General features: G+C 40.7%; 2 protein-coding genes across 3 annotated transcripts; both read right to left on the bottom strand.

The window, feature by feature from the left end:
• Positions 1-561: 561 nt before the first annotated feature.
• Positions 562-21,524, bottom strand: acer3 (alkaline ceramidase 3). The gene is made up of 11 exons (XM_042008417.1): positions 21,324-21,524; positions 14,493-14,603; positions 14,351-14,403; positions 14,184-14,236; positions 13,851-13,932; positions 13,711-13,746; positions 3,357-3,415; positions 3,138-3,239; positions 2,908-3,012; positions 2,774-2,819; positions 562-2,680 (listed from the first exon to the last, which is right to left on the bottom strand). The coding sequence occupies exons 1-11, from the start codon at positions 21,424-21,426 to the stop codon at positions 2,627-2,629; spliced, it is 804 nt and encodes a 267-aa protein (XP_041864351.1). The 5' UTR covers positions 21,427-21,524; the 3' UTR covers positions 562-2,626.
• A 668-nt stretch (positions 21,525-22,192) lies between these two features.
• On the bottom strand, positions 22,193-26,412 carry serpinh1a (serpin peptidase inhibitor, clade H (heat shock protein 47), member 1a). 2 transcript variants are annotated; one of them, XM_042009240.1, is made up of 5 exons: positions 26,238-26,412; positions 24,311-24,922; positions 24,129-24,227; positions 23,802-24,034; positions 22,193-23,715 (listed from the first exon to the last, which is right to left on the bottom strand). In XM_042009240.1, the coding sequence occupies exons 2-5, from the start codon at positions 24,906-24,908 to the stop codon at positions 23,413-23,415; spliced, it is 1,233 nt and encodes a 410-aa protein (XP_041865174.1). In that variant the 5' UTR covers positions 24,909-24,922; positions 26,238-26,412; the 3' UTR covers positions 22,193-23,412. The 2 variants fall into 2 exon arrangements, with proteins under 2 accessions (XP_041865174.1, XP_041865173.1); XM_042009239.1 differs by having other exon boundaries at positions 22,195-23,715; positions 24,311-24,933; positions 26,238-26,411.
• Positions 26,413-26,671: the final 259 nt, after the last annotated feature.

The raw sequence follows: 26,671 nt of genomic DNA, 5'->3' as shown, positions 1-26,671 counted from the left end.
ACACCTTTATTTCCTGAAGCCTGCCTGAAGGTCATTGTGCCAGTTTCTTAAGAAATCATTTACTAAAGAAGCAGGTTATCGGACTTCGGATAACATAGAAGGTAGTGACATATTTTCAGCTGTGTCCAAAACAAACAAGTTGTTGGATTCAGGAACAAGCCGTCTGCGTGGTGAAGTTTCTGTGGCCCACCCACAGATGTGAGATTACAACAGGGCCAGTTCAAGTAGCGCATGGTTTCCTCAATTTATGCAGAGTGGGCTGTGTAGTAATATATTTAGTGACATCATTGGTAAGAAAATTCCCACAACTGAAACTTCTTCCTTTTGGAATATTCCATCTGCATTATTGATGAGTTATTAAGAACAATTTCCCTCTATCACATATTTCCAGACACTTTTTTGCACCTGTTAACTTAAAGTTTATTTCTTTTGTGTCAAGTATATTTACCAGAAATTTGAAACCAGCTCTCTGGAGCTGCATGCTTCAGCTCAAGGAACTAGCAGCCTAATGTTTCTCATGTAAACAGCACCATAATCACGAGTCATTTAATAGCTTTAAAGTCTGACACATTTTTTTTATTGGACAACACAGACTTTAGAGACTGGCACATAATCATAATTCGACAAAACAGTGGCAGAATTTGCTCTTCTGGCCTCAACTATTAGGTTTTATATCGACTGTTAACATCATACGAAGGATGTGCAGGTTGTCATACATGTGAAATGAACAAAAGGCCAAAGAGTCAGGCACAGACTTTTAGACATTAGAAACTGTTGTTTGTCCTCTTGACGCATCAGCTGCTAATATCAGGGAAAGAGACACAGCAAACACAAATAACAAATTTACAGGTTTATCACAAACATCAAGGCAACTTGTATTACACTGCAAGGAAAGCTATAAGGCACCCTCTGATTACTGCAGTGATTTCAAGAGCATAATATAAAGATTCCACACAGACATTTGGACATTGCTAATACTTCTCCTTCATAAATTGTGCTTGTGAATATGTGTAACACTGGGTTTATACACTCATGACACCCGAGCATATTTATGCATCATTAAAAATTTATGTATGTATTATGTTGTCTCAGGAGATGATCCAGCACACAGAAGCCTCACAAATACAAATATTTCCATACAACCAAAATGTTGTGCATCTTCCAGTTTTCCAGTTACTTCAAGCTCATGAATCTAGTCTTGCTAGTACATATCCACTAGTTCACAGTAGCTAAACAAATATTGTAAATAAAAGCCCTTCATTTAAAAACACAAATCCAGGACATGAAATCCAGGCAAAGAGCCTGAAAGTTCTACAGTAGGTAGTTTGTAGTTCTTCAACCCACATGACTGGCAATGTCTGCAATAAGCTGGGAATTTATCCCACCCAGTGGTAGATTCACAGAGGTGCGCCTCTACCAGGCGTGTATTGTATCAGTCTCTTAACATTGATCAAGGACAACAGAAAAAAGGAGCAATGAATAAAGCTATCAAATAAAATGTTCTGTAGCAGAACTGGCGACACTATAGTCGTGTTCGAGTAGGCAACAAGGGATTTCAAATAGTTTTTTAGAAGAGAACTCACCCACATCCATACTGGGAGGTTTTGTTTAAAGAAGCAGATGACAAAAAAAAAAAAATACTCAGAATTGACAATATCATGTTTTCTACTTCCTGTTGTTCCCAAGAATCAGTCGTAAATTTTACAGTCATTCACAAAAGTCTATTGATCACATTATAACTAGGGATGCACCATGCCGCAGACATGACTCTGGCAATTATTATAAATTATCCATCCTGACTTCAAAAATAAAAAAAACTAAATCTTTAAAGGACTGTGTAATGCCAGTCATACCAAGAAAAAAAATACCTTTTTAAAACGAGTTTTAAAACAGCTGCAGTTGCTGCCGCTATACAGTAAGAACACATCTTACACATTACATGACAGCTTTAAATCCCTGTGCAACTTTGGCAACAACAACAAAATATAAAATAATTTCACACTATTATATGAAAACCAAATAAAAATGAATCTTTTGTTTTGGAAGTCAAATCTTCATAAAAATGGGCTTGCACAGTAGTGTGTTTTAGGTAGAATTCTTAGTTTCCTGTGAATACACCCAAAAAGAAAAAGTATTATTTATTCTTAGTTATAACTGAGACATATTTCAGTATCTGTATGTAATGAATTATTCACAGGATTGTACATATAAGGATGTGAATTCTTTATAATTAATGACACGTTTTCCCTTTCTCAAACCCCAATAACGCCTTTAACATTTGTCACTGCTGTTGACTACATAATTTCGTGTTTGCATCAAAATTAGATGAGCACATAATAAACTTCACTTCAATAAAATTTAAAAAAAACTAGTCTAATAAATTATGATTGATTAAAAAAAGAAAAAATCTTCCATTTCTTACAGCTTGACTCAGTGCTATACTGTACTGAGAAAATCTCCACAAAGCAGAACCAGAGGGTCCCTAAGGTGGTGCCCTGGGTTTCACCTGCCCCCCTGACTGTAGTCTGGTTTCCCAGCAGTGGCAGGGTGATGCTGGCAGGTCCCTGTGCCACTGGTGTTTGGATTTGGCAGTCACCTTCCTTCGGCTGGTCCCCACAACGTTAGTTCAACTCATCCTTTGTGGCTCAATGTGCAATGTGGGCCAGACTCCACAGAGAAACTAAACAAAAGAAGCAAGAATTAATCAGCTAGATGTCCACATTTATCAATTCTAATATTCTATAAAAGTTAGAAAACTGTCAGACCCACATACCTTAACTTTTGGTCTGTACTTGAGGTAGGTTGATCTAATCTGAAGGCTATGAAAATAGGGACAACTGATGTAAATGCTCAGTAATAGACATCAGAATTAAACACACAGTTATTTCTTGGGTTATAGGCGCTTACCTGAGAAGTATGTGCAGGTAGGATCCCAGTCCTGTGAAGATGTGCCACCAGGCATGAAACTGTGTCACTACTCCAACTCCAGCAGGCAGCATTTTTCTACTAGCTCTGAGAGCGAAAAAAAAGGGATAAAGAAAGCAGCTTTGCAGACCTTGCTTCACAATTTAATGAATGCTGAGAAAATGAATGAATGCAGAAACTCCTCTTTATTTTCCAGTTTTACATCTCCTTACCTTAATGAGTCACAGAAGATATTGTCAATGTTCCACAGCAGGAACCCTAACATAAAGATGCCTAAGGAGGTGTAACACAGTGGCCTGAGCCATGGGTACACCCTGAAAATGAAACAAAAACACCAAAAGAAAACTTCAGCATAGTGCGACTTTGATGAGTGTTCTTGATTAATTCTACTTTGATATGCTAATTACTTTAATGTTGATATGCAAACTTACCATGTGACAATGAAGATGGAGCGCATCACTAGGCAAGCTACCAGAGCACCATACATGACCTGAAAAGAGAAACAGTGTAGGCCTTACACATGGCGAGAACAGATAAAATAACCTACAGTTTTAATATTTCAGCAGACAGGCCTGGGAGACATTTTTATGACATACAGTAACAGCTGAGAAAAAGGTTTAAATCAGCATTAATACCCTGAGCCTAACAAAGGAGCATGTTGCCTAAACCTGACCAAAATAACAGGAAATTAATCCATATAAAAAATGAAATAGTTCCAGAAGGCGTGTGCAACCGAGCCTCCTGGATCCTTTCATCTACTGCAGCTGAGCTCTCCAATCATCTTTGAAAGGATCTTCTACTAGAAAGCTCCGAAAGCCTGTAGCATTAGTTGGTAAATGTTCTTTTCTTTGGAACTAATGAGTATTACAGCATTGTAATGTTATTTTTTCTTTTATTCTTTTACCTGCTTCCTGCTTCTGTCCCCTACTGACGCTTGCTGCTTCGCTCTCCCCTCTGCCTGCAGTTTTCTGCCAATATTCTTATTTTTCTACTCAAGCAACTCATGAGCAACGGCTCCTGGATACTCATTAATCACTGGGACTGTATTTTGTGGTAGATTTGGTTGGATACTGCTATTTTTTTTAAGACTTACAATCTTGTCAGTGTCACGTCAGTGTGGCCTACAAATAGCAGAAGCCTTATCTACAGTTACTCAGGAGCTAAAGCTAATTAGCTGCAAGATGCCGCCCTTCTCTACAGATGACTATCACACACTTCTACAGAGGATCAACATGCTGGAAACAAAGATTCAACAGCTCGAGGTGAATGTGGAAGTGAATGGATTGTGTGGAAATGAAACAACCGTGCCTTTAATAAAGAACAGCGGACAAGATTGTGCTAACACACAGCTAATTAGCACAAACTTAGCTGGCAAGAAAAAGGAGGATAATGTAATAACTCTTTCACTGATAGTCCTCCCTGGAATGCTCTTGGTGCAAAGCCAAAGAGTAAATCATCTCACAGGGAAATGGGAGGACGAGTAACAGACACAGCCCAGTTTGCTGAGATTAGTGATGCGACCGGCTGGCCTGCTCTGCCATCCAGACCAAGCACATCCTCAACCCCTCTCATTAGACACAGTCGTGGCCAGTTATCAGAAGGAAAACTAATAAATCCTCTCCACAACAACCGGACATGCAGCTACAGAACAGGTTTGCTCCACTGCTGCAGGATTCTGGATCTACATCCGATGAACAAAATGAAATCTCCCTACACACCAGGGTAAGACCAAAGAACAAGTCAGAAAGTAAAAGGCGACAAGAAAAGCAAACGGCTGGGTCTCAGACTCTGATTGTTGGTGACTTCGGTGTGAAAGACGTGAGAAATGTGTGTGGAAAACGTACAAAAGTACTGTGCTTTCCCAAGGATATGGTATCAGATGTGAGAGGCAAAATTACGCAAATTGTGTTGGCGCACCCAACTGTGGAAAACCTCATCCTGCATGTGGGGTCGAATGATGTTGTGAAACAACAATCTGAGGTGCTGAAACAGGATTTTACTGAACTGCTGGATACGATCAGCTGTCTGGATGCTTGGATATTCATCAGTGGCCCTCTTCCTCCCATCAGAGGAGGAGTGGAGAGATTCAGTAGGTTGTTTAGTCTGAATACATGGCTGTCGGCTGTATGTACCACACATCCAGTTCATTTCATAGACAACTTCAGCTTCTTCTGGGACCGTAGGCACTTTTTTAAGATGGATGGATTCTGCCTGAACAGGTCAGGAGTGAAGCTGTTCGCCTCCAACCTGTTTTATTTTCTGAACAGACTCTGTTCCCTCGGACAAGGACAACAGACAAGAGAGACCAAAACAACGTGATGAGACAGAGCCTAGAGGAAACCTTAAGAAAAAACCACCTCAGCCCCCTCCCGAAGAAAGCCCCAAAGCTCTCAATGAGGACCCACCCCCTTCATCTCATCATACTCCATCCAAGTCACCCTCCCTCTCCCCATCCTCCCCACCCCTCCTGGACTTCACCTCCCAGATGAAAGAGCTGGTCACTATTGCGACCAAACTAACCCCATGCCCCAGTCTCCCATAAACCCCCCACCGGGGCGGCTAAAGGGGGGCACCCAGCCCCTCCTGTACCACTATGCCAGCTTCATGTTTCGGATGTATGATGTGTGGAGGGTCCAGGCTGTGTAGATAACGGCAGTTGTGATTTTTCCCAGGTCCAGCTGGACCCCTGTTTACTAGAAGGTTCAAAACTATCTGGACTGTTTGGAAACAGAAGGATAAAAGCAGCTCGGTCAGAACACAGAGGGCTGCTTTCTAAAAGGTTTCTAAGTAGTGTTAACATACCCTGTGAGCCACAGCGTGCCCCCAAACATAGGATAAACAATTCCAAACCCATTAAGTTAGCTTTATTAAATGTTAGGTCATTAGCAGGGAAAACATTTTTAATTAATGATTTTATAACTGAGCACAACCTTGATTTTATGTTTCTAACAGAAACCTGGTTAAACAAAGATAACAACGCAGCCGCTCTGATAGAGTCAAGCCCTCCCAACTTTAGTTTTATCAGTGAGGTCAGACTGAACAGGAGAGGAGGAGCAGTTTTATTTAATGAATCATTTCAGTGTAAGCAGTTATCTCTTGGAAGTTTTACTTCTTTTAAATATGTGGCTCTTCAGTTGAAAGCTTATTATAAAATAATATATCTAAATTTCTATAGACCACCAGGGCACTGCGCAGAATTTTATAAAGAGTTTAGTGAACTGCTGCTACAATCTGTTTGTATTTTGACTGTGTAATTATTGTTGGTGATTTTAACATCCATGTAGACAACCCTTAGGACAAAGCGACTAAAGATCTGGGTAACAGTCTGGAGAACTTTGGGCTGACTCAGCATATAACAGAGCCCACACACATTAAAGGACACACTCTAGACTTGGTGATTTCGAAGGGTTTGGATGTTTCCACGGTTACTGTGTGTGATGTGGGCCTGTCTGATCATTATTGTGTTTTCTTTGAGTGTACAGTTTCTGTTCACACTAATCTCTCAACAGAGATGATCACAAACCGCTGTATAACTAAAAACACGACTGGGATGTTTAACCAGGTCTTCTCTTCAACACCTGCCCTGTCAGGCGGTTCAGCCAATGAGCTTGTCGCTAGTTTTAATGCTAAAATGTTAAGTATTATGGATGTCATTGCTCCCATTAAGGTGAAAGTTGTCTCTGAAAAGAAAAAGTCTCCATGGAGAAATTCCACACTGGTGAAACATGGAAAAAGAGAGTGTTGGAAAGCCGAGCGCAGGTGGAGAAAAACAAATCTACAGGTTCATTATGACATGTATAAAGAGAAACTTCACTCTTATAATCTATAACTGAAGAATGCAAGAAAGTCCTATTTCTCTGACATTATTAGCAAAAACTATCATAATGCTCGGGTCTTATTCGCTATTGTTGACAGCTTAACAAACCCTTCTGTGTCAATAGCACCTGATCTTTATTCCACCAAGGCTGCAATGAGTTTGCCAAATTTTTCATGGAAAAAATCCAAAATATCAGACAAGTAGTTGGTTTATCAACAGCAGGTTCAACAGACATACTGTGTCCATTGAAAACCAGTTTAAGCACCATGACACAGTTTAATCCCATTAACAGCAAAGATCTGGGCGACATCTTATGTCAGCTGAACTCCTCTTGCTGCTTGGACATCCTGCCCACAGGTTTCTTCAAAGAGGTCTCAAAGACTCTGGAGCCAGATCTGCTATAGATTGTAAACTTGTCCTTAATTTCTGGCGTCTTCCCAGAACTTTTACAAACAGCTGTAATCAAACCCCTGCTGAAAAGGGACAACCTAGACACAAATGAGAAACTACAGGCCGATCTCAAATCTTCCTTTTCTAAGTAAGATAATTGAAAAAGCCGTTTTTCATCAGCTAAACGACTTTTTAACACAAAACAACTGTTACAGTGTCTTCCAGTCAGGTTTTAGGCAGCACCACAGCACTGAGATCAGTCAATCAATCAATCAACCTTTATTTCTATAGCACCTTCTCATACCCCAGGGTACCCAAAGTGCTGTACAGATAAAATGACAACAAATAAAACATCAAATCACAATAAAACAAGCAGTTTAAAACATTAAAACAGACAGATAAAAATATAATTAAATTAAAAGACCTAGCCTAATGATCCTGCTCTCCGGGGTTAAAAGCTAAAGTAAAGAGATAAGTTTTCAAAAGACATTTAAAATTATTCAAATCTTTGGCAGACCTCACAGAGAGAGGAAGTCCATTCCAAAGTTTTGGAGCCACCACGGAGAAAACTCTGTCTCCCCGAGTGACTAACCGAGTCCTCGGGACTACTAACCTGAATTGATTTTCCGACCTCAGTGCCCTACCAGGGCGGTGGTGGTGAAGCAACTCGGACAGATAAGGAGGTGCTAGACCATGTAAACATTTAAAAGTCAAGAGTAAGAGTTTAAAAGAAATTCTAAAAGCAACAGGCAGCCAGTGAAGGGATCGCAGCACTGGCGTAATGTGCTCCCGCCGTCTGGTACCCGTTAGTAAGCGGGCAGCTGAGTTCTGAATCAGCTGGAGACGGTGCAGAAGAGATTGATCAATCCCAGAATAAAGGGAGTTGCAGTAGTCCAGTCTAGAGAAAATGAAAGCGTGAATAACCCTTTCTAGGGCATCACGGGGAAGGTAAGGTTTAATTCTGCTGATAAGCCTCAGCTGATAAAAGCTAGACTGGACTACTGCACAAACCTGCCTGTCAAATTTGAGGTTAAGATCAAATAAAACACCAAGGTTTTTAATAAAAGAATGAATAAATAAGTCCAGGGTACCAATAACGCTGCTGCATCTTGCCAGCAGGTCAGATTTACCAAAAATAATGACCTCTGTTTTTTTGCTGTTTATACACAGGAAATTTCTCTCCATCCAAATTTTAACATCCTGCAAACACCGTTGAAGATTTTTAACACAATGATCTTCTGCAGATTTAAAAGATAAATAGATCTGAATGTCATCGGCATAACAGTGAAAAGAGACTCTATATTTTTTGAAAATAGATCCCAGGGGAAGCAAGTATAACGAAAACAAAATAGGGCCTAGGATGGAGCCTTGAGGAACCCCATAACTAAGTTGGGCCTCAGAAGAAGAGCAATGCCCAAGATGGACTGAAAAGCTTCTCTTTTTTAAATATGACTCAAACCATTTGAGTACAACACCATTAATTCCTACAGACTGTTTGAGGAGCATTAAAAGAATGTCATGATCCACCGTATCAAAGGCCGCAGTAAGGTCAAGAAGGATTAAAACAGCAGAGGCTCCAGTATCAGCAGCTAAAAATAAATCATTGCACACCCTAAGAAGGGCTGTTTCAGTGCTATGACACGGCCTAAAACCAGACTGGAATTTTTCATAAAGATCATAAAGTTTTAGATGATCCTGCAACTGATTGTAAACAACTTTCTCTAAAATTTTGGAGAGAAAAGGAAGCTTGGAAATTGGCCTAAAATTTGAAAGAATGGTAGGATCCAGGTTATTCTTTTTAAGAAGAAGTTGCACAGCAGCATGTTTCAGAGCAGATGGAACACAACCCAAAGTAAGCGAAGAATTAACAAAGTTAACAATCCAGGGACCTACAGCACACAATACCTCCTTCAGGAGTCGAGGTGGAATAGAATCACCAGGACAGTATGAAGGCCTCAGATGTTGCACTATTTCAGATCTGACAGATAGTCACAGGTTCAAAATGTTCAAGCACAGCAGAAGACACAGTCAGTACAGCAGGATCCGGTGAGGACAATGAGGGTGAGCATCTAACCGCATGCTCTCACCAAAGTCATTAATGACATATGTTTGAACACAAACGATGGAAAAATGTCAGTCTTAGTCTTACTGGACCTCAGTGCTGCATTTGATACAGTTGACCAGAATATATTACTTAAACGACTGGCGAACTGGGTGGGCCTCTCTGGCACTGCACTGGTTTAAATCTTATTTAGAGAATAGAAAATACTTTGTGTCAATAGGTAACTTTACATCTGAGCATACAAGAATTACATGTGGAGTTCCCCAAGGTTCCATTCTGGGGCCTCTTCTGTTTAAACATCTACATGCTCCCACTGGCACAGGTTATAAAGACAAACAAAATTAGTTACCATAGCTACGCAGATGACACACAGATATATATTACAATGTCACCAGGAGACCGAGGCCCCGTACAGGCTCTTGGTAAATGCATTGAGGAGATTAATGACTGGATGTGTCTGAACTTTCTTTAGTTAAAAAAAAAATAAACTGAGGTGATTGTATTTGGAGCCAAAGAGAAACGATTAAAGGTCACCACAGCTCTGAGGTCTTTACACTGGCTGCCAGTCCATCAGAGAATAGACTTTAAAGTTCTGCTGCTGGTCTAGAAAGCTCTGAATGGTTTAGGACCAAAATACATCATAGACCTCTTGACCCAGTATGAACCTACCAGAACCCTCAGGTCATCTGGATCCAGTTTCTTATCAGTTCCCAGAGTCAGAACCAGACATGGAGAAGCTGCATTCAGCTTCTATGCTCCACATGTCTGGAACAAACTCCCAGAAAGCCTCATATGAGGCCAGATCAGTCTCAATAGGAATGAACTCACGCCAGGTTTTTCACAAATGCACATGCTCTGGTTTGCATTTGTATTTCAGAATCGGAAATGCACACTTGCTGTTTCACAAATGCACATGCTCTGATTCACAAATATAATTTTGAGGCACACTTGTAAGATTATACGAATTGCTGAACGTGCATTTACGAACTGCTTCTCATTTGTGAACATCTCTGCATTCGTGAGAGAATTCTCTGCGGTGGATTTTGAGACTCCCCTGACGTCGCAGGGTAACTAATGTCACCATTGGTTGACTAATCTGTCAATCAAATTTCCGAGTGTGATTGACAGATTCATCAGTCAATCAGGTGTGTTTGCATTCAGCCAATCATACTGCTCCTTACATTTTCTCTATACTTTTAAACCTGTCGCAGAGCTATTTGAGCATGGTAGTTCAAGTCCAACTAGCGGGCAGACATGGAGGAGACGCAACAATCACAACCTGTAAGTAACACATTTATCTTACATTCCCTCGTTGTAAATCATGTAATGTTATCGAATTAACAATTGAAACGTTCTGCTCAGCCCAGTTACATGTTTGCATGCTTTATGTAACATGTAACTGGGCTGAGCAGAACGTTTCAATTGTTAACATTACATGATTTACAACGAGGGAATGTAAGATAAATGTGTTACTTACAGGTTGTGATTGTTGCGTCTCCTCCATGTCTGCCCGCTAGTTGGACTTGAACTACCATGCTCAAATAGCTCTGCGACAGGTTTAAAAGTATAGAGAAAATGTAAGGAGCAGTATGATTGGCTGAATGCAAACACACCTGATTGACTGATGAATCTGTCAATCACACTCGGAAATTTGATTGACAGATTAGTCAACCAATGGTGACATTCGTTACCCTGCGACGTCAGGGGAGTCTCAAAATCCACCGCAGAGAATTCTCTCACGAATGCAGAGATGTTCACAAATGAGAAGCAGTTCGTAAATGCACATTCAGCAATTCGTATAATCTTACAAGTGTGCCTCAAAATTATATTTGTGAATCAGAGCATGTGCATTTGTGAAACAGCAAGTGTGCATTTCCGATTCTGAAATACAAATGCAAACCAGAGCATGTGCATTTGTGAAAAACCTGGCGTGAGTTCATTCCTATTGAGACTGATCTGGCCTCATAGCCTCATAGCCTCAGATCAGCTGAAACACTCAGTTTATTTAGATCCAGGTTAAAGACCCACCTGGTCTCTGCTGCATGGAACTAGTCTGGATCTGGTTCTTTTACGCTAAAATCTTAACTTTATTTCTTTATCTGAGCTTTTTTCTTTCTGTTTTTATGTAATCAATTTAATCTTTTTTAATTTTTGTTTTTCTACTACACTTGTATAATTTTGGCACCTTGCTGTAATGTTTTTATGTTTTGTGTAAAGCACTTTGAATTGTCTTGTACATGAAATGTGATATACAAATAAATTTGCCTTTGCCTTTATTGTACAATATGTTGACAGGAAAAGAGAAGAACGATATGCAGCGAAGATTTAAAAGTGCATCAAGGAGCGGAACCTCTGTTTATGAGGAGGCTGCTTAACCCGTTGAGTTATTTTTTTATAACGTAAACGATTTTTGGTAAAATGTTCATTTCTGCTAACAGTCTGATCAAAAGATTAAAATTAAAAAGAGGAGTTTTTTTCATGTCACGGTTTCTCAATGTCAACAATCAGACAGAAGTTCCCTTTAATTTTCATTCATTGTTAATGTATACAGGAGAAATTTGAGACGATGGCAGTGATCCAGAGACAAGTTTTTCTGGGGTCGTTACAGCCACTTGTTTCAACTACTTAGTCATGGAAAAAAATAGTAGGTTAGGAAAATTTACTCTATTTATCCCTTTCTGCCTGACACCTCCAACCCAGACGCCCTTGTATAGGGTTTGGTAATGTTAGTAATGTTACCACAACCACTGTGTGACAAGTGGGACAGCAAACAAATCCAGCTCCAAAGACTAAACAGGCCGATTTGTCCAACTGCCCCAACAGTTGTAATGGGACGTAAACCAAATGTGACACCCTAACATGTACACACAAAGACGTGTTCAAACAAGTGGCTGGGCTAACATTTAAAGGTTTCTATGGCGATAAGTATGAGATTATCCTTCTTCCTAGTAACAGATGTTTGAGCCCATACTTAAGAAATCAGCTGTGGGTTTTTGGGCTTCAGCATGCCAACAAATGATTTAGCCATTTCCTTTGATATAAGATATGCCCTTTAAGACCCACACCGCTTTCCATTTCTCTACCAGAACTAGCAAGCTGGGGGCCTGATAGAGTTTATATTAGTTACAAAACACTTTCAACATGACACACGTTCATGACTGCGTTATGCTGAAACTTTATCAACGTCATGTTTTCACATGAATTAACTGATAAAAAGTGGTTCTAAATTTTTTACAGGATTCCAATAGATCATGTCACTGGAAAAAAATAAATTGCATGGCTGTCCAAATTTTCCTACCCCCGGGGCGGTCTCTGTTATAATAAGGTGCAGCACCTTTGTGTTTTTTCACACAGTTTGTACCAAACAAATGGGTAGAAACTATGCTGAATCTCCAGTGTTTTGGATTGAGTTGCAGCAGCAGCCTCTCACCTCATTTCTCAGTCTGACACACCCTCATAGTGGACTGTAAGAGGCCATTAATAGTCCATTACAATCCTACTTATTCATTCTTCTAATATGTTGTAAAAAAAAAAGTTTGTTTCTTCAAAGACTCTGCATGATAACTCATTTGATGTATTGTCCAATCACATGTAAAAAGACAAAAATCTCACATGCATTCCTTGGCTTTGTGTCACTGTTTGCCTGTATGTACTTGTGGCAGCCCAAGGGTCAGGTGGACGGAAGGATGTGGTACTTTGCCACATACTTTAAGCTTATTTTAAAAGCTTATTGTTACTTGTGTTATACAGAAGCAGCAGAATGCTTTCACTCATCTTCCCGTCTGCTGCTGTGTTGCTCCTGGTCCGTTCTGCAGTATGTCAGCCGCCACTACTACTTTCATTTGCTATCACTAATTTAGAACTTTAATGAGAAGGGTTATTTTTCTTTGCCCTGTCACTGGGTGTATCTGTGTTGTGACGATGGAAGATAAGTTGTTCTCATCCTGTCTTCCAGATTGGGTCAAATTGCATGACTCTCCTTATCTGTGTGTTTAAATGCTCTGCCAAAGAACTTCTGGAAATTGCACATGGCTCTGCAGATGGACTGACCCAAAAAAGGAACTTTCATTTGGTGTATTTTGCACAGTTCTCTCAACATGTGTGTACTGGGCTGATTTTTGCTTCCGACACAAAAAGGGGCTGAAATTAATTCAGGTTTGTTTAAAAGTTTGCTACAGTTCAGTGGTTATTAAGAACAAGGGCTATTGCTGAAAGAGTTAGAAAAAATCTAAAGATTAAACTAGCTTGTGACAGAACCCAAGAATTTAAATTACATTTGCATAAAAGATATCCGTGTCTGATGTTTATGATTTACCAGGCAGGTGAGGCTATTAATCTAAGGTACTTCTGAGCAGGGCTTATGTTGAACACCAGAATGCACCACACTAAAGCCGCAAGCTGCATTGGCAAGTCCCATGTTTATACAAGTTAGACGATGACCTACAGCACACTGAGCCCTAATAGCAAACAATGAGCAATATGAACCATGTCAACACGATGCAAAGCACTCCCTTACCTGGTGAAATACTGGCTCCTTCCACTGTAAGTATACCTGCAAAACACATACAGAAAAACCTTTCAAGAGCAGTTTTTCAGTCTCATTTATAAAGTGGTTTAAAATCAATTAATGCTTTTACAGTAGATGTGAGCACTTACCAACGTAACAGAGACACTGAAGATTAATAATAATGCAATTGGAAATAAACTGATGCTCTTCTCTTGCTTGAAGCACTCATATCTGAAAAACATCTTTTACATTCAGTTTGAAGAGCAATGAAGGCTGACGGCAAACAAGAAGCTGAGCAGAAATGAAAGAGGTGCATGAGTCAAGTTCAGTTTCTATACATAACAAAAAGGTGGCACCATGAATGCAATGACCTGGAGGGAATCAAGTTATCAGCTGATTCATTTTACAGTCTCAGTCAGACTAAATTTATTCTTATCAACCCTTCAACACCAACATCAACATCTCAAAGACCAACCACTTACAGACAGTAGACAAAGACGCATGTGCTGTAAATCATCGGCAGCTCGTCCAGTAACTGTAAACGACAGCAGAGAGGAAACCCACATTAATTCATCGTGGAAGGATTGCAGCTTTTAGCATGGTTTAGCACTCGAGCAAATTCATATTTTATTGCAGCGATGTAGCCCACCTGCATCTCATACAGCAGCGTCATGTGAAAGCACCAGGAACCAACCCCTACAGCTGGGTGACAGAAAACAGAAGAAATGTTGCTGTGTAACTTAGGAACAACTGACTGAGGGCTGTTATGATCATAGAGCACACAAACTGACCTGCTAGTCCAAGGAATGAGCAAATGTGGCGAAACTCTAGGCCATCGCGAAACGTCTGGAAGGCCCCATAGATCGGAGGAACAATCATGATCAGGTTGCTGACGGTATTCCCTGTTCCAAAATATATACAAACAGACAGCATGAATTTATGACAACTCTCAAAATGATCAGTAACTTGATTAATAGCTTACTATCTTGTTATTGCTTTGATCAGAAAACTTGATCTTCACTGAGGATTATTGTTGGTAACGGGACCGTCACAGATGGGCAAACGGTGACGTTTAGACCAAAAATCGGCCTTCTGTGCTTCATACCTGTTCAGAGCTACATCTGTCTGACCATTTTACTGTTTTAAAGAAAATAAAAAAAAAACTCAGTTTGTTTTTCCACAGGACCATGCTTCATTTGCTGAGTTAACTGTAGAGCCACACATTGATTTACATCACAACATAACCATATTATGCCTTCTGCATATTGCAGCGTTTCCCCCACATCGAGTCAGCCATCGCAGGCCGCCAGAATTAAATCGCTTCACAAGGACGATGTCGAACTTTCTTAATCGAACCTGCATTGCTGCCTACAGCATCGCAGCAGCGGTAGGCTACTCTGCTGTCAGACATCTGCTCGGCACGTGAACGCAGCATGCCAGGGCCTACGGGAATTTAACTTTATCAGTTAAGCTCACAGGCAAGGTAAACTTCGAGAGCATCAGACGAGCTTGTTACGAGTGTGGAGAGAGGAAAGGCAGCTGCTGATACGTTGCTTTAAAGTTGAATAGACATTCCAATAAAGATTTTGATGAAGAGCAAACGTGATGCTATGCAACTTTAATTGGTCCTAACTCTGCTGTAGGCTAATGAAGTTGACACGGGTTAGCTTAACAGTGTAGCTTATCATCTGCACACTGTTTTAACCTCTGCTCTGGTCAGGTAACTCCATCAGTGAGGTGGAGGAAGCGGGAGAGTCAAGTGGAGGAGCAGGGGAGGCGAGTGGCATAATAAATAAAATCCCAACAGCCAGAATGCAAACTGTCACTGAGCCATTTAAAGGTCTCATATATACATATTGTCAACAACTTCATACGCGAGTCAGAGGTCCAGCAACGCTGTTTTCAAAGTGTATCACCCCAAATTCAGCCTTGGTCCTTCATCTCAGCCGTTCCAGATGTGGCTCTAGTGAGGTCACGAAGGGAAAGATCTCAGACTCACCTGTTTGAACACACATTCGCTAAAAAGTGGAGCAAGCAGGTGAGAGAGGAGACAGAATTTCCTCATTTTTGGGCCTCATACACAGGCTGAGGACACATGACTGTTAGAAAACCTTTAGAAAGTGAGTTTTGCATCATATGGGCCCTTTGACTTCATAGATGTGCATACTGGTGAATCTTAATTTATTGTTTGTGGTGCCTGCTGTTTCATAGGTCTGTGTTAATAAAAATAAAACACAGGTGAAAGTGATATTCAGAACTGTATGTGGTATATGGTATGACTTATCTGTGTTATTAATACAACATCAGTTCCAGTGGTATTTGTTATCCTGATGTTACAGATGTTACAGTTCGAGCATCGGTACCTCCACGGCTTCAGACTTTTGTAGGGGAAACACTGCATTGTCTAGTCTGCTTGCTCCGACAGCGTTTGGCTCATTATTTCTGCTGATTCGAGGATGGTTGACTGCTTTGTTAAAAATAATCTGCCACGTTGGAAGACATTTTCAGAGCTTTTTCTCCCTTTTGTGATGATGACAACTTTGCAGCACAGTCAGACGCCTGCTTTGATGTCTCTGATGTTCAGTTATTCTCTCTGAGCCAACACTTCTGGCTAAATTAATGTCTGCTGTTGGCTGAAGGATGCAACATTTAGAAGAACTTAAGCTTTATAACGCACTCATCCATTAGTATTTCTTTTTTTTTTATTTATAGTTTTTCCACTCAGGAGGTTTCTGCATTGTTTACAGTCTACCAGCTGCTTGAAAAAATAGTTAGGATAATGCAATATATGGCAGACTTATTTTCTTTACCTAAACTTAAAGGTAATCAAAAAACTTAACACTTAACCTACATGTGTGCAGTTCCTCTTCTTCTTTTGAGGTCCCAACCAGAAGCCTGAAAGCTTAAAGTTTCTGTGCAATATATTAGCTCATTTCCAGGACTGAATTTTTCCAGACCAGGAAAGAGTCCTTGAGGGCTGCAGTACTGCAGGTTTTAAATGTCTCCCTTTTTCAAAACACCTGATTCAATTAATGGGCAGAACCTGACATCAAGCTGTTGAATCCATTTTAATTATGTGTGCTGGAGCAGGGAAGCATCTAAAAACTGCAGGACAGTGGACCTGGAGAGTTTCCCATCCCTGTTCTAGACAGAAGTCTCTGCTGGTGTTCCCAGGATCTGGCGAGCCACTCTACCTGTTTGGAGGTCACGGCCCCGAGTGCTCTGATTACCACTGATGCCATCATTTCTCACAACTTTTCAACTCCCCCTTCAGCCCTTAGTATTTGTCGATTCTTTTCCTCCTAAAGTTGACTGTCATTTGGGATTGCTACATCTATCAGTACTGCGTTGTTCGGTAGCTTAGACCACCGTGTCCAGTCGGTTAGCCTGGGTGTCCTGCAGGATCTTAGCTCTACAGCCTTCTACCATCTCCCCTTGATCCTGACACTTCCAGGCCAAACTCGGAGCAGATGATCCTGTACACCAGGCATGTCAAACTGGTCCAGCAAAGGGCCGTGTGGCTGCAGGTTTTTGTTCTAGCCAGCCAAGAGCACACAGTTTGACCAATCAGCTGTCTGAAGACTGAGATCAGTTGATTGAATCAGTCAAATCTGGTGTGCTGCTGCTTGGTTGGAACAAAAACCTGCAGCCACACGGCCCTTTGCTGGACCAGTTTGACATATGTGCTGTACACCATTACCTGGTTGTGGCGTTCATGCTTCTCTCCACCACACACATGTATATTTCCAGGAAGAAAAATAAGAATAAAAAACTGTTTTAAATCATTGTGGATATGCATAGTGTGCCTTCTTAGCCAGTCAAAGAAGAAACCGTAGTCTCAAGAGACTTCACGGTTAAATAAAGTTCAAGTTCAAGTTTATTTATATAGCACATTTTCTGCAACAGCAGCTGCCCAAAGTGCTGAACAACAGAACAACAAACCCTCCACAGTTGAAAATAAAACACTACACAATAAAACAATAAAAGCCAATGAAAATAAAAACAGAAATGAAATTGATAAAAATGATTAAATCAGCAAAATAATAAAAACAACAAAACTAGAATTAAAAACTAGAATAAAACTAAAATTAAATAAAACACGCGAATGTCAAGCTCAGTTTTGTTCAAACGTCAGTGCAAAGAAGTAGATTTTGAGTAAAGACGTAAAACCAACGACAGACGAGCAGCTCTGATGTGAAGCTGCTCCACAGCTTCGGAGCAGCAGCAGAGAAAGTCTGTCACCCTGGATTAAGTCCAGCAGACGGGACCTTCAGTAGGAGCTGTGAAGAGGACCTCAGAGTCCTGGCTGGAGCCTGCTGGTGTAGCAACTCTGACAAGTATGAGGGAGCCAAACCATTTAAGGCTTTAAAAACAATCAATAAAATCTTGTACTGGGTCCTAAAACTAACAGGAAGCCAATGCAAGGAGGCGAGCACGGGGGTGATGTGATCACGCCGCCTTGTCCCTGGAAGGAACCGAGCAGCAGCGTTTTGCTGGTGGAAGTTAAAGGAATTGTCTATGATCACACCCAGATTTTTGGCTTGGGTTCGACAAAACGAAGTCAGCGGACCGAGAACACTAACTGTACCATTCAGAAGCTCCGGATTTCCAAAAACCACCATTTCAGTTTTTTCCTTATTTAAGAGGAGGAAATTTAAATCCATCCAGGCTTTTAGATCATACAAACAACTGAGAAGGTCGGTCAGAGAATCCCCCTGTGGTTTTAATGAAGATTAAATAAGATAAAAATTCAACTATAGAAGTTTTGGAAGTGTACATTAAACACACCACGAAGTCCCTTGTTTTCAGTTTAGTTACACAGTTTGGAAATGATGAAGATTCACAATCAGTCCCTCAGAGTTTTTACATGGAAATAGTTTAACTATGCTTTTTAATATTCTCGTGTATTTTCATGTTAAATTTCCATGGAAACACTGGTGTACATAAAAAGCCCACACACCTCCCTGCCCTACCTGTAGGTGACATTTTATGTCAGTGTGGTAACTTCAGGTTTGATCCTGGAGGGTTTTCAAGGGTTTAACCGGGTTTGACTGGGATATTTCTGCTGGTAATGAAGTATGATACAAACAGTTTCGACTGATTTTACTGTCTTTTGGTGCTCAATTAAAAGCCTTTGTAAGAATATTTTAGAAACTGGGGGTATTGCCCTGCCCAGAAATCCCCACACTCCGTTCATTCTCATCCTGTAATTTTATATTCTTTTTTTGTTTTTATTCAGTTAAAGGGCGTTTAAGATGCGATACGTCGGTTACCGTGTTTTAGATTATTAGTATTTGCCCTTTTGAAACGTGTTTTGGATAAAAGCCAAGGTTTGGAATCTGCTCGGGAGCAGGTTACATGACATAATCATCAGTTCTGTTCTAAGTGGAGAGCAGATAGCGTTAGGAAGTCTTTTAAAAGGTTTTCAGATGAATATGTCTACAACAGATAAAGATTCTCAGCACATGAAGCTGCGTAATGTGAAGAGGAAACGAACTGAAGCACTACAGCCTTGTTCTTGATGCCCCTTCTTGAGTTGGACTAAGCAGGCTTGAATTATGTGTTTATTGTTTGTTCTGTTTAAAACCAGTCAGGTTGCACCAGAAAGAAGAAAGCCAAAGGTGTCTTGGACCCCATTAGAATACATGTAATCAATATTGGTTTAACGTAGCAAACAGAGCAACGCCTTCATTATGGGGCCAGGATGTTCATAATCCTGGTAAATAACGCATCCGTATCGCTTTCTTTCTGGCTTTCCCACTTTTTATTTTCTGGTTTGGTAACAGCAACTGTGTTGTTTCTAAAATCCTCATATTTGTTTTAATTTATTCTTCTTGCACGTAAAACGATTAACATTTGCAACCAGTTATCTGGTGCTGGAACAACCGTAAAAGAATCTCTCTGGTAAGTCTGCCTGCATTTATCAGGCTTCCAGCAGTCAGATAAGAAAATGATATCCTAGCATACTGAACCTGCTTTGTAGTGCAGGCATAAGTAGGACAAAGGGTGTGTTTGAATCCAGTGCAGCACATGTGGGTGGTGGACCGGACGTGGTCAGTTGTGAAATTGATTAAACTGATTTCTATCTTTCAGCTTGTCTAAACAGAAACATTTAACTTTAACAACTGGGCTTACCAGCATAAATTATTTCAAACTTAATACTGCTGACTAGCATCCACAGAGCTAGCATGCACCGTCTACTATCTGATAAAAGGCAAGACATTTATGTTGGTCCTTGAAACTGACATGCTAAAATATGTGGACTTTGGTCGCTGATAACAGAAGCAGACGCCAAGAAAACTACAGCAGATTAATGTAGTTTGACAATTCAATGACATCTGCAAAAATGTCACTGTGATGAACCAGCTGATGACCTCTTTGTGTCTACAGTGTCTATTCTATTCTATTCTATTCTATTCTACTTTCACCATGTCCTGATGTGATAAAAAAAAAAAGAAAAAAGAGATAATCCACAAACACACACATCAAATGAGGATGAGTTGTGTTGGTATTGCTTCACTAAAAGAACAATGCCACATTCCAGCCACTGTAACATGAGTTTAACCTGCAGCTGCAAACAGCTACCAGCTGTCATCTGTGCAAACAAACATTCAACTGTCAGGATGCAGCACTCAGAGTGCTCAGACAAGTTTAGAAACCCTTCTGTGAAATCAAATAAAGCGCTGCGATTAAAGAACAAAACTAAGTTTATATAAGTAAAAAGGCATAAAACCAATATTCTAAACTTGATCCATCTGGCTACACTTTTCTTTGGATTACCTTTTGCACCAGAGAGGACTAACTGTTGTACAGCTGTCCTGTAATCTTCATTTACCTTGTAAGGATTGTAAGAATTAGAGCTAATGGCTGATCCGAATACTGAAAATTGGTTATTTTATTATCAGTTATTACATGTTTTCAGTAGGTTGGGCGTTCATGTATCTGAACAAAAGTCCAGCAGCATAATGAGTAAATATTTGTTCAGTGTCGTTTACTAAATACTTCTGAAGTGTGTCGGAGAAGGTTAGTAGCAGCACGAGCCTGCGTCCTATCAGAGCATCGTCCTGCAGGCTGCAGCTGTCTGCACAAATAAGACAATGGTTCCCGAGGAACCAGTTTTTTATCAGAAGACAAAGCTGGAGGCGCCCTGACAGCATGAAGAAATGTCTGATTAAGTTTCAGGTGCGCTGTGTGTGTGTGTGTACGTGCGTGTGTTAGGGAAACACTTTGTTAAAAGGAAGAAAAAACTGACTGTGATAAGAATAATAAGCGGAATTAAAGTGAAATGTAGTTGTCTGCCCATGATAATATTACACTTAACTGCACGGACCTCCTGTAGCAGGAGCTCGACATGGAGCAGGTTGGCTCCTTTTCCTTCTCTGACCCGGTCCCAGCCGGTCCGGTGCCGGTCCAGTGCCGGTCCGGTGCCGGGCCAGGCTAACGTTTAGCCAGCTCACCGAGCTAGCACCAAGACAACAGGCTTCCAGCCGCTGCCGCGTGCCCCTGCCCAATGTTTACGTTATTAAGGTCGACTGTACGTCCACTTTCTGACCCAAAGCCTCCCGTTAACGAACCCGAGCTTCACGGTTTTAGGGGAAATGATGCAGAACCGTTTTACTCACAAAATTCCGCGATGTAAAAAGAGACAACGTAATTCTCCTCGCACCAGTCCAGCGTTGAGGTCGGCCGCCCCCAGTATCCTTGCCTGTCTATCGAGGGAGCCATGATGGAAGAGAAGGAAGCAGTGGGTACTAACGGATTTGTAGTCCCATCACAGCAGCACGAGCCTCCGCGAGCCCTCCTCCTCACGCGCGATATAGTGGCAAATAGGAACAATCAGCTGGGCTGCTCTCTCTCTCTCTCTCTCTCTCTCTCTCTCTCTCTCTCTCTATATATATATATATATATATATATATATATATACATATATATAACAACAGTATTATGCAAAAGATTAAAAAACGCAAAACAAAAAACACTCTTATTTCGTGGTCCAGCATCTTGAAGAGGGACATGATTAAATGATTAAATGATTAAACGATTAAATGGTTAAATGATTAAATGGTTAAATGCATGTTAAGGTGTGAATGCGCCTCATCACACAGCCACTTAGTTTCTTTGTTGTGGAAGCTGCATGTCAGCACACTGACCAGCCTGGTTAAAGGTCAGAGCTGAAACGTTACGTTTTTTCAGAAACACCCACTTCAGTTTACAGCATGATGAGTCAAACATTTGTTCCATCGGTATGAATTTGAAGCACACACTTAAATAATTTTTTCCGCGTTGTAAAGTTTTTCCAGCAGCTTTAATTTGCATAGCTGTAACGTGAAAAGCTCATCCATGACTGATCAGTGCCAGATAAACCCAACAAATTCAGACTTGACATGTGTAACATTTCCAAAGTTAAAACTTTGTTTTTAACTGTAACTACAATATATTTACAACAGACTTAATTCCATGTTTATATACATACGCACAAATGTCATTGTATGTATTATTACAACAAAAGTAGAAGGTGAGAAGCAAAATTTTTTGCATAAATTATGCAGTTATTTTATTTCGGGATAGTCATTGCTATGTAATAAATCCAGATGTCCTCTAGGTGGTGTTATCAATTTAAAAATGTGCAAGAATGCACTATAACAATGGCAGGTACTATGACCTCAAGCCTAGTCCTAAACCATTTAAATCCCATCATAGCTTTTCCCCGTTAGATAATGAACTTATTCATTCTTACCTGTTTATGGAGCTGTTGTCAACAATAAACCAGGGAAAACACTCATGTGGGAGGTTGTTAATGCAGCTTTTAGCAAATGTTTTACTCACTTCAGCAGTTGCACCATCCAACAGGATGTACACAAATATTTGGCTGGTGTGAAAATATTTTAATTTTATGAATTGGGATTCACCAAATAATGTATGAAATGTAAAGCCAATTGCACCCTTTGTTGACGCAGAGCAGGGTGGACATTAAATATTAAATATTTCAGACACAAAAGCCACTGGACTGCAAGCAGACAGAACATGAGTCACATAGTATGCGCAAGAGAAAGGGTCTAGTTTTAAAGTAACTCTCTTTTCCACACTTTTAATAAAAACAAAACACAGACCATTCATCTTTTGTATCATCAAACCACAAGCACACGTATGAAGAACAGATCAAACTTATTAAATCAGCCATAAATATGTTTTTTGGTGGGTGTGCACCAGGTATATCATTACTAAGACCCAAAAACAGTGGGACCTGTTACTGTGTGAATGCAATGATACGAAGATGAATTATTTTAAGATTTGATAATTACAGACACAATTTTATGTGCACAAATTCATGACTCACAAACAGAAAAAAACTGCCTTTAACATTTTGGGCAGAAAATGCGAATAAAAAAAACTTAAATATGCCTCAACGGGAAAGTTTTTAATGTAAGTCATTAGTTTATACTTTAATCTGCTGGTTTTAAAAACTACTAATATTACATGTTATTTAAAAATCTTCAGTGCGCATATTGCTTTGTTTCCTGAAACACAGGAAAATGTTGAACACATCCTGTCTGTGTGCTATGGAATGCTGTCAGCATGTGACATAAAGGAGTGCACTCATGCAGCATCAAACATCCATTTCATTCTCTGTATCTCTCAGCATTCTGCAGTTTAAAAAATCTACACTCATGCAGTCAGACATTTATCTCAAACATCCAGGTCAGCCCATGGTTACAGTTCATCTCTCATTTTTTCACCCTTCGGTTTGACCATCCTGCCGATGAACAGGATGGAGCTCGTCTTCTGGTCCTTCACGAGGAAAATGAAAGGGTGGTCGACGTAGAATAGTTTGGGGTTTTTGAGTTTGTCTGAGCCATAAACACTGGTATCCATTTCATTCCCATCAGTGTCCCATTCAATGGCAGAGGCATGGAACATGCTGGACAGGTAAAGGTCCTTCTTCCCAGAGATGTTGGAAAAGTCGGCCTTGGATTTGTCCACAGCCTCGGTCAGACCCAGCTCCTGGAGGTGTTTCTGAAACGGAGCAGAAAGATAAGGTTTAACTTTGCTGATGCAAAAGATTCATCACGAAAAACCTTGGAGGCTGTCGCATCTTTTACCTGCAGGTTGTGACTGACTTCCATGCTGATTTTTGGCAGAGAAACAGCTACAGCCTTCTGCTGCAGCTTCCCCAGCCACATATCCAGCTGCTTTTTGGTCAGGAGCTTCTCCAGTCTCTCCAAAGGCTCCACATGGTAGGGCATGATGAACACCACAGTGGACTTCTTATGAGCCAGGGGCATGCTCAGAATGGATAGTTTATTGGGTGAATCATCATAGAAGCCATAGATACCTAAAGGAATACATGAACAAACTACAAATATCAGCCATTTCTCCTTAAAATGTTGATTTTTATAGCTTTCTGTTTCACATTAACCGGCGCCTACCTGTGCGGTGCATCATCTGCAGTGAAACAGTGTAGCTAGGGGACACCAGGAACCCACGGTCGTCCACCATCTTATGATGAAATTGCTCATCCCAGTGAGCTGTGAGAAAAGACTCATTTAAATTTGGATGTGTTTAAGACAATATAAATGAACACTGTAAATACAAAGATGTATAGACTCACGCTTGAAAAACATAGCATTGACGATCATGGCCCCATCAGTGTTTTCCACATCCTTTGTGACCTCCGGTAGTTTGCCGTCGGTGGACTTGGCCGCCCACTCGTTGATGGATTTAACGGCAGTCTTTTTATCTCTGAAGTTGATCTTTGCGTGGTCGTAGTTGTAATGCTTTTTGCTGCTTTTCACAAAACCATCCACAAAGGTGACAGAGCTGGGTCCATACAGGCAGTTGCTAATCTTCCAGGTGACGTTGCGGGTCTTAGGGTCACTCACCTCCGTCAGGAGCTCAGTCAGACCGGAGTGCAGCTGATCGTCTTTAACTTTAGCTGCGTTCAGAAGGGTTTTTACCTGGGAGGCAGTGGAGGCCTTTCCCCCAAGAGCCACCAGACCCAGAGAGGAAGCTACTACCACGGGGGAAATGAGGATGTTCTCCATGTTTTTCTCCTTTGCCATGTTTTGATAGAGGCTGAAGGCCAGGTTGGCACTGTTCTCAGCCAGGATGGAGGCGTGATTGCTCAACACTTTGTCTGCTGACGCAGAGGTGGCAGCCGAGGTCGCCGTGGCCAGAAAAACAAGTGATACCAAGTTTGTTACCCACATGGTGCGATGTTGATCTGGAAAAACACTATAAATATGTAAAAATAGACATCAGTGTAATGTTATTTGTTATTTACTGAAATATCAAAGCACATGAAGCCCATGATGTGGCATATGTGCTGTTTTTACTCAAAGAGTTAAAGCATGAGGTGTGGTTAACTCGTGCCATGTGCTGCAGATCTCTTCAAGAACACCTCAAGGCAAGACTTACATAACAGCCACGTAGACAGCTGCTGGATGGATCTGAACCAGAACGCTAGTCAGCCTGATCTGAGTTGTTCATGACTTGGCAATGCAAAAAGATTTCTGGTTTCAAAAAGGCCCTCACAGTCAAAATGACTGTGGTTGATTCTGATTGGTGCCCTGTTGTGTGGGAAAAGAGGCCACATGCTGACGTGAGTGCAGCCAATGTCAGGATTTTATTCTAGTCTACGTAGAAAGACTGGGCGTGTGTTCAGGGAGAAAAACCCTTGCTTTCAGTAATATGAACTCTTACAGATGAAGCATATTTATATTGTAAACAAGCTCTTTGTGTCCTGCAGCCTTCCATACATGTTTTCAACAGCTCCTTTAAGCCACTGACAGAAAGATGAAGAGATATGTGATTTGACTTGAATTGTTTTGGCTGCAACTTAGCAGCTTCCCAACAACTCAAACTCTGTGTTGCAATCAGAAATGTAAATAAAGTAAATGTAACAAAAAGTAAAAGTAAAAAAGAAAAGTAAATAAAACAAATAGAGATGAATGCTTGAATAAATGCTGACGCTATTGATGGTTTCTGAATTACAAGACTGTATCTGACACTTTAAAAGTATACTCTGCACGACCCAGTGGTCTTCCCATGTTGGTGTGTGACTTCACTGCCAGCGGCATTACAGTAGGAGTCGATCTTTCTCTGTAAACCTGAAAACAGTTCATCTCACTGGACTTAAGACTTGCAAGGAACTCTTCTGTGAGCTCTTAGAGCATGTTCATGTCCAGATAAGGAATAATATAAATATGTTGCATGCTGCCGTGTCTCATGGAAACAACAACATAACTGGCAGTGAAATGCAAAAAGCAAAGGAAGGACTGACGGCCCTTTATTCATTAAATAAAGTCAAAAGCTGCAGCTAACTCACATGACCTCCCTTTCATTCTCATTCATTCTATTACAGACTTTAACATCCCTTTGATCAAGTTGTGTTTGAGCTGTACCACTTAAACAGAATCTAACACAAGCACATATTACACAGACATCTAGTCTCTTTTCACATGCCTGGACATTTGTCAACAGTTGAATGCAACCCAGGATTTTCTCCCTCCCCCATACCTCCAAAACTTTTATCTTACCTTATTAGGTCCTTTGAATAATTCAGCAAGTTTTTCTTCTAGTTTTTCAGAAACAGATCCCCCAGCACCAATCTACTGTGCATGAAGTTTTTCTGTCTGATGGCAAAGAACGGAAGTTTGAGAAAGACTTGTCCTGCTCTCAGGCCATGAAAATCTCTGCTATGGAATCTATTTCAGGCCTGTCCCGCCCAAACGGAGCTCCCAGGTCCTAAAGCCTGATACCGTGGTTCACAAGTAGCATTTAGATAATCAATCCTAATCTCTTTAACTCATTGAGAATCCCATGACATTTACTTCTTATTATTTACTGATATGTGCCCTCAAGGCCTTTCTTCATACACTCACTGGCCACTTTATTAGGTCCACCTTGCTAGTACCAGCTTGGACACCCTTTTTTCCTTCAGAACGACCAAAACTCTTGATGGCATAGATTC

The sequence above is a fragment of the Melanotaenia boesemani genome, chromosome 15 (assembly GCF_017639745.1).
Source record: "Melanotaenia boesemani isolate fMelBoe1 chromosome 15, fMelBoe1.pri, whole genome shotgun sequence".
In the NCBI taxonomy this organism is placed as follows: domain Eukaryota; kingdom Metazoa; phylum Chordata; class Actinopteri; order Atheriniformes; family Melanotaeniidae; genus Melanotaenia; species Melanotaenia boesemani.
Note: the sequence above shows the minus strand (reverse complement) of the source record. Positions and strands in the feature narration are given on the sequence as shown.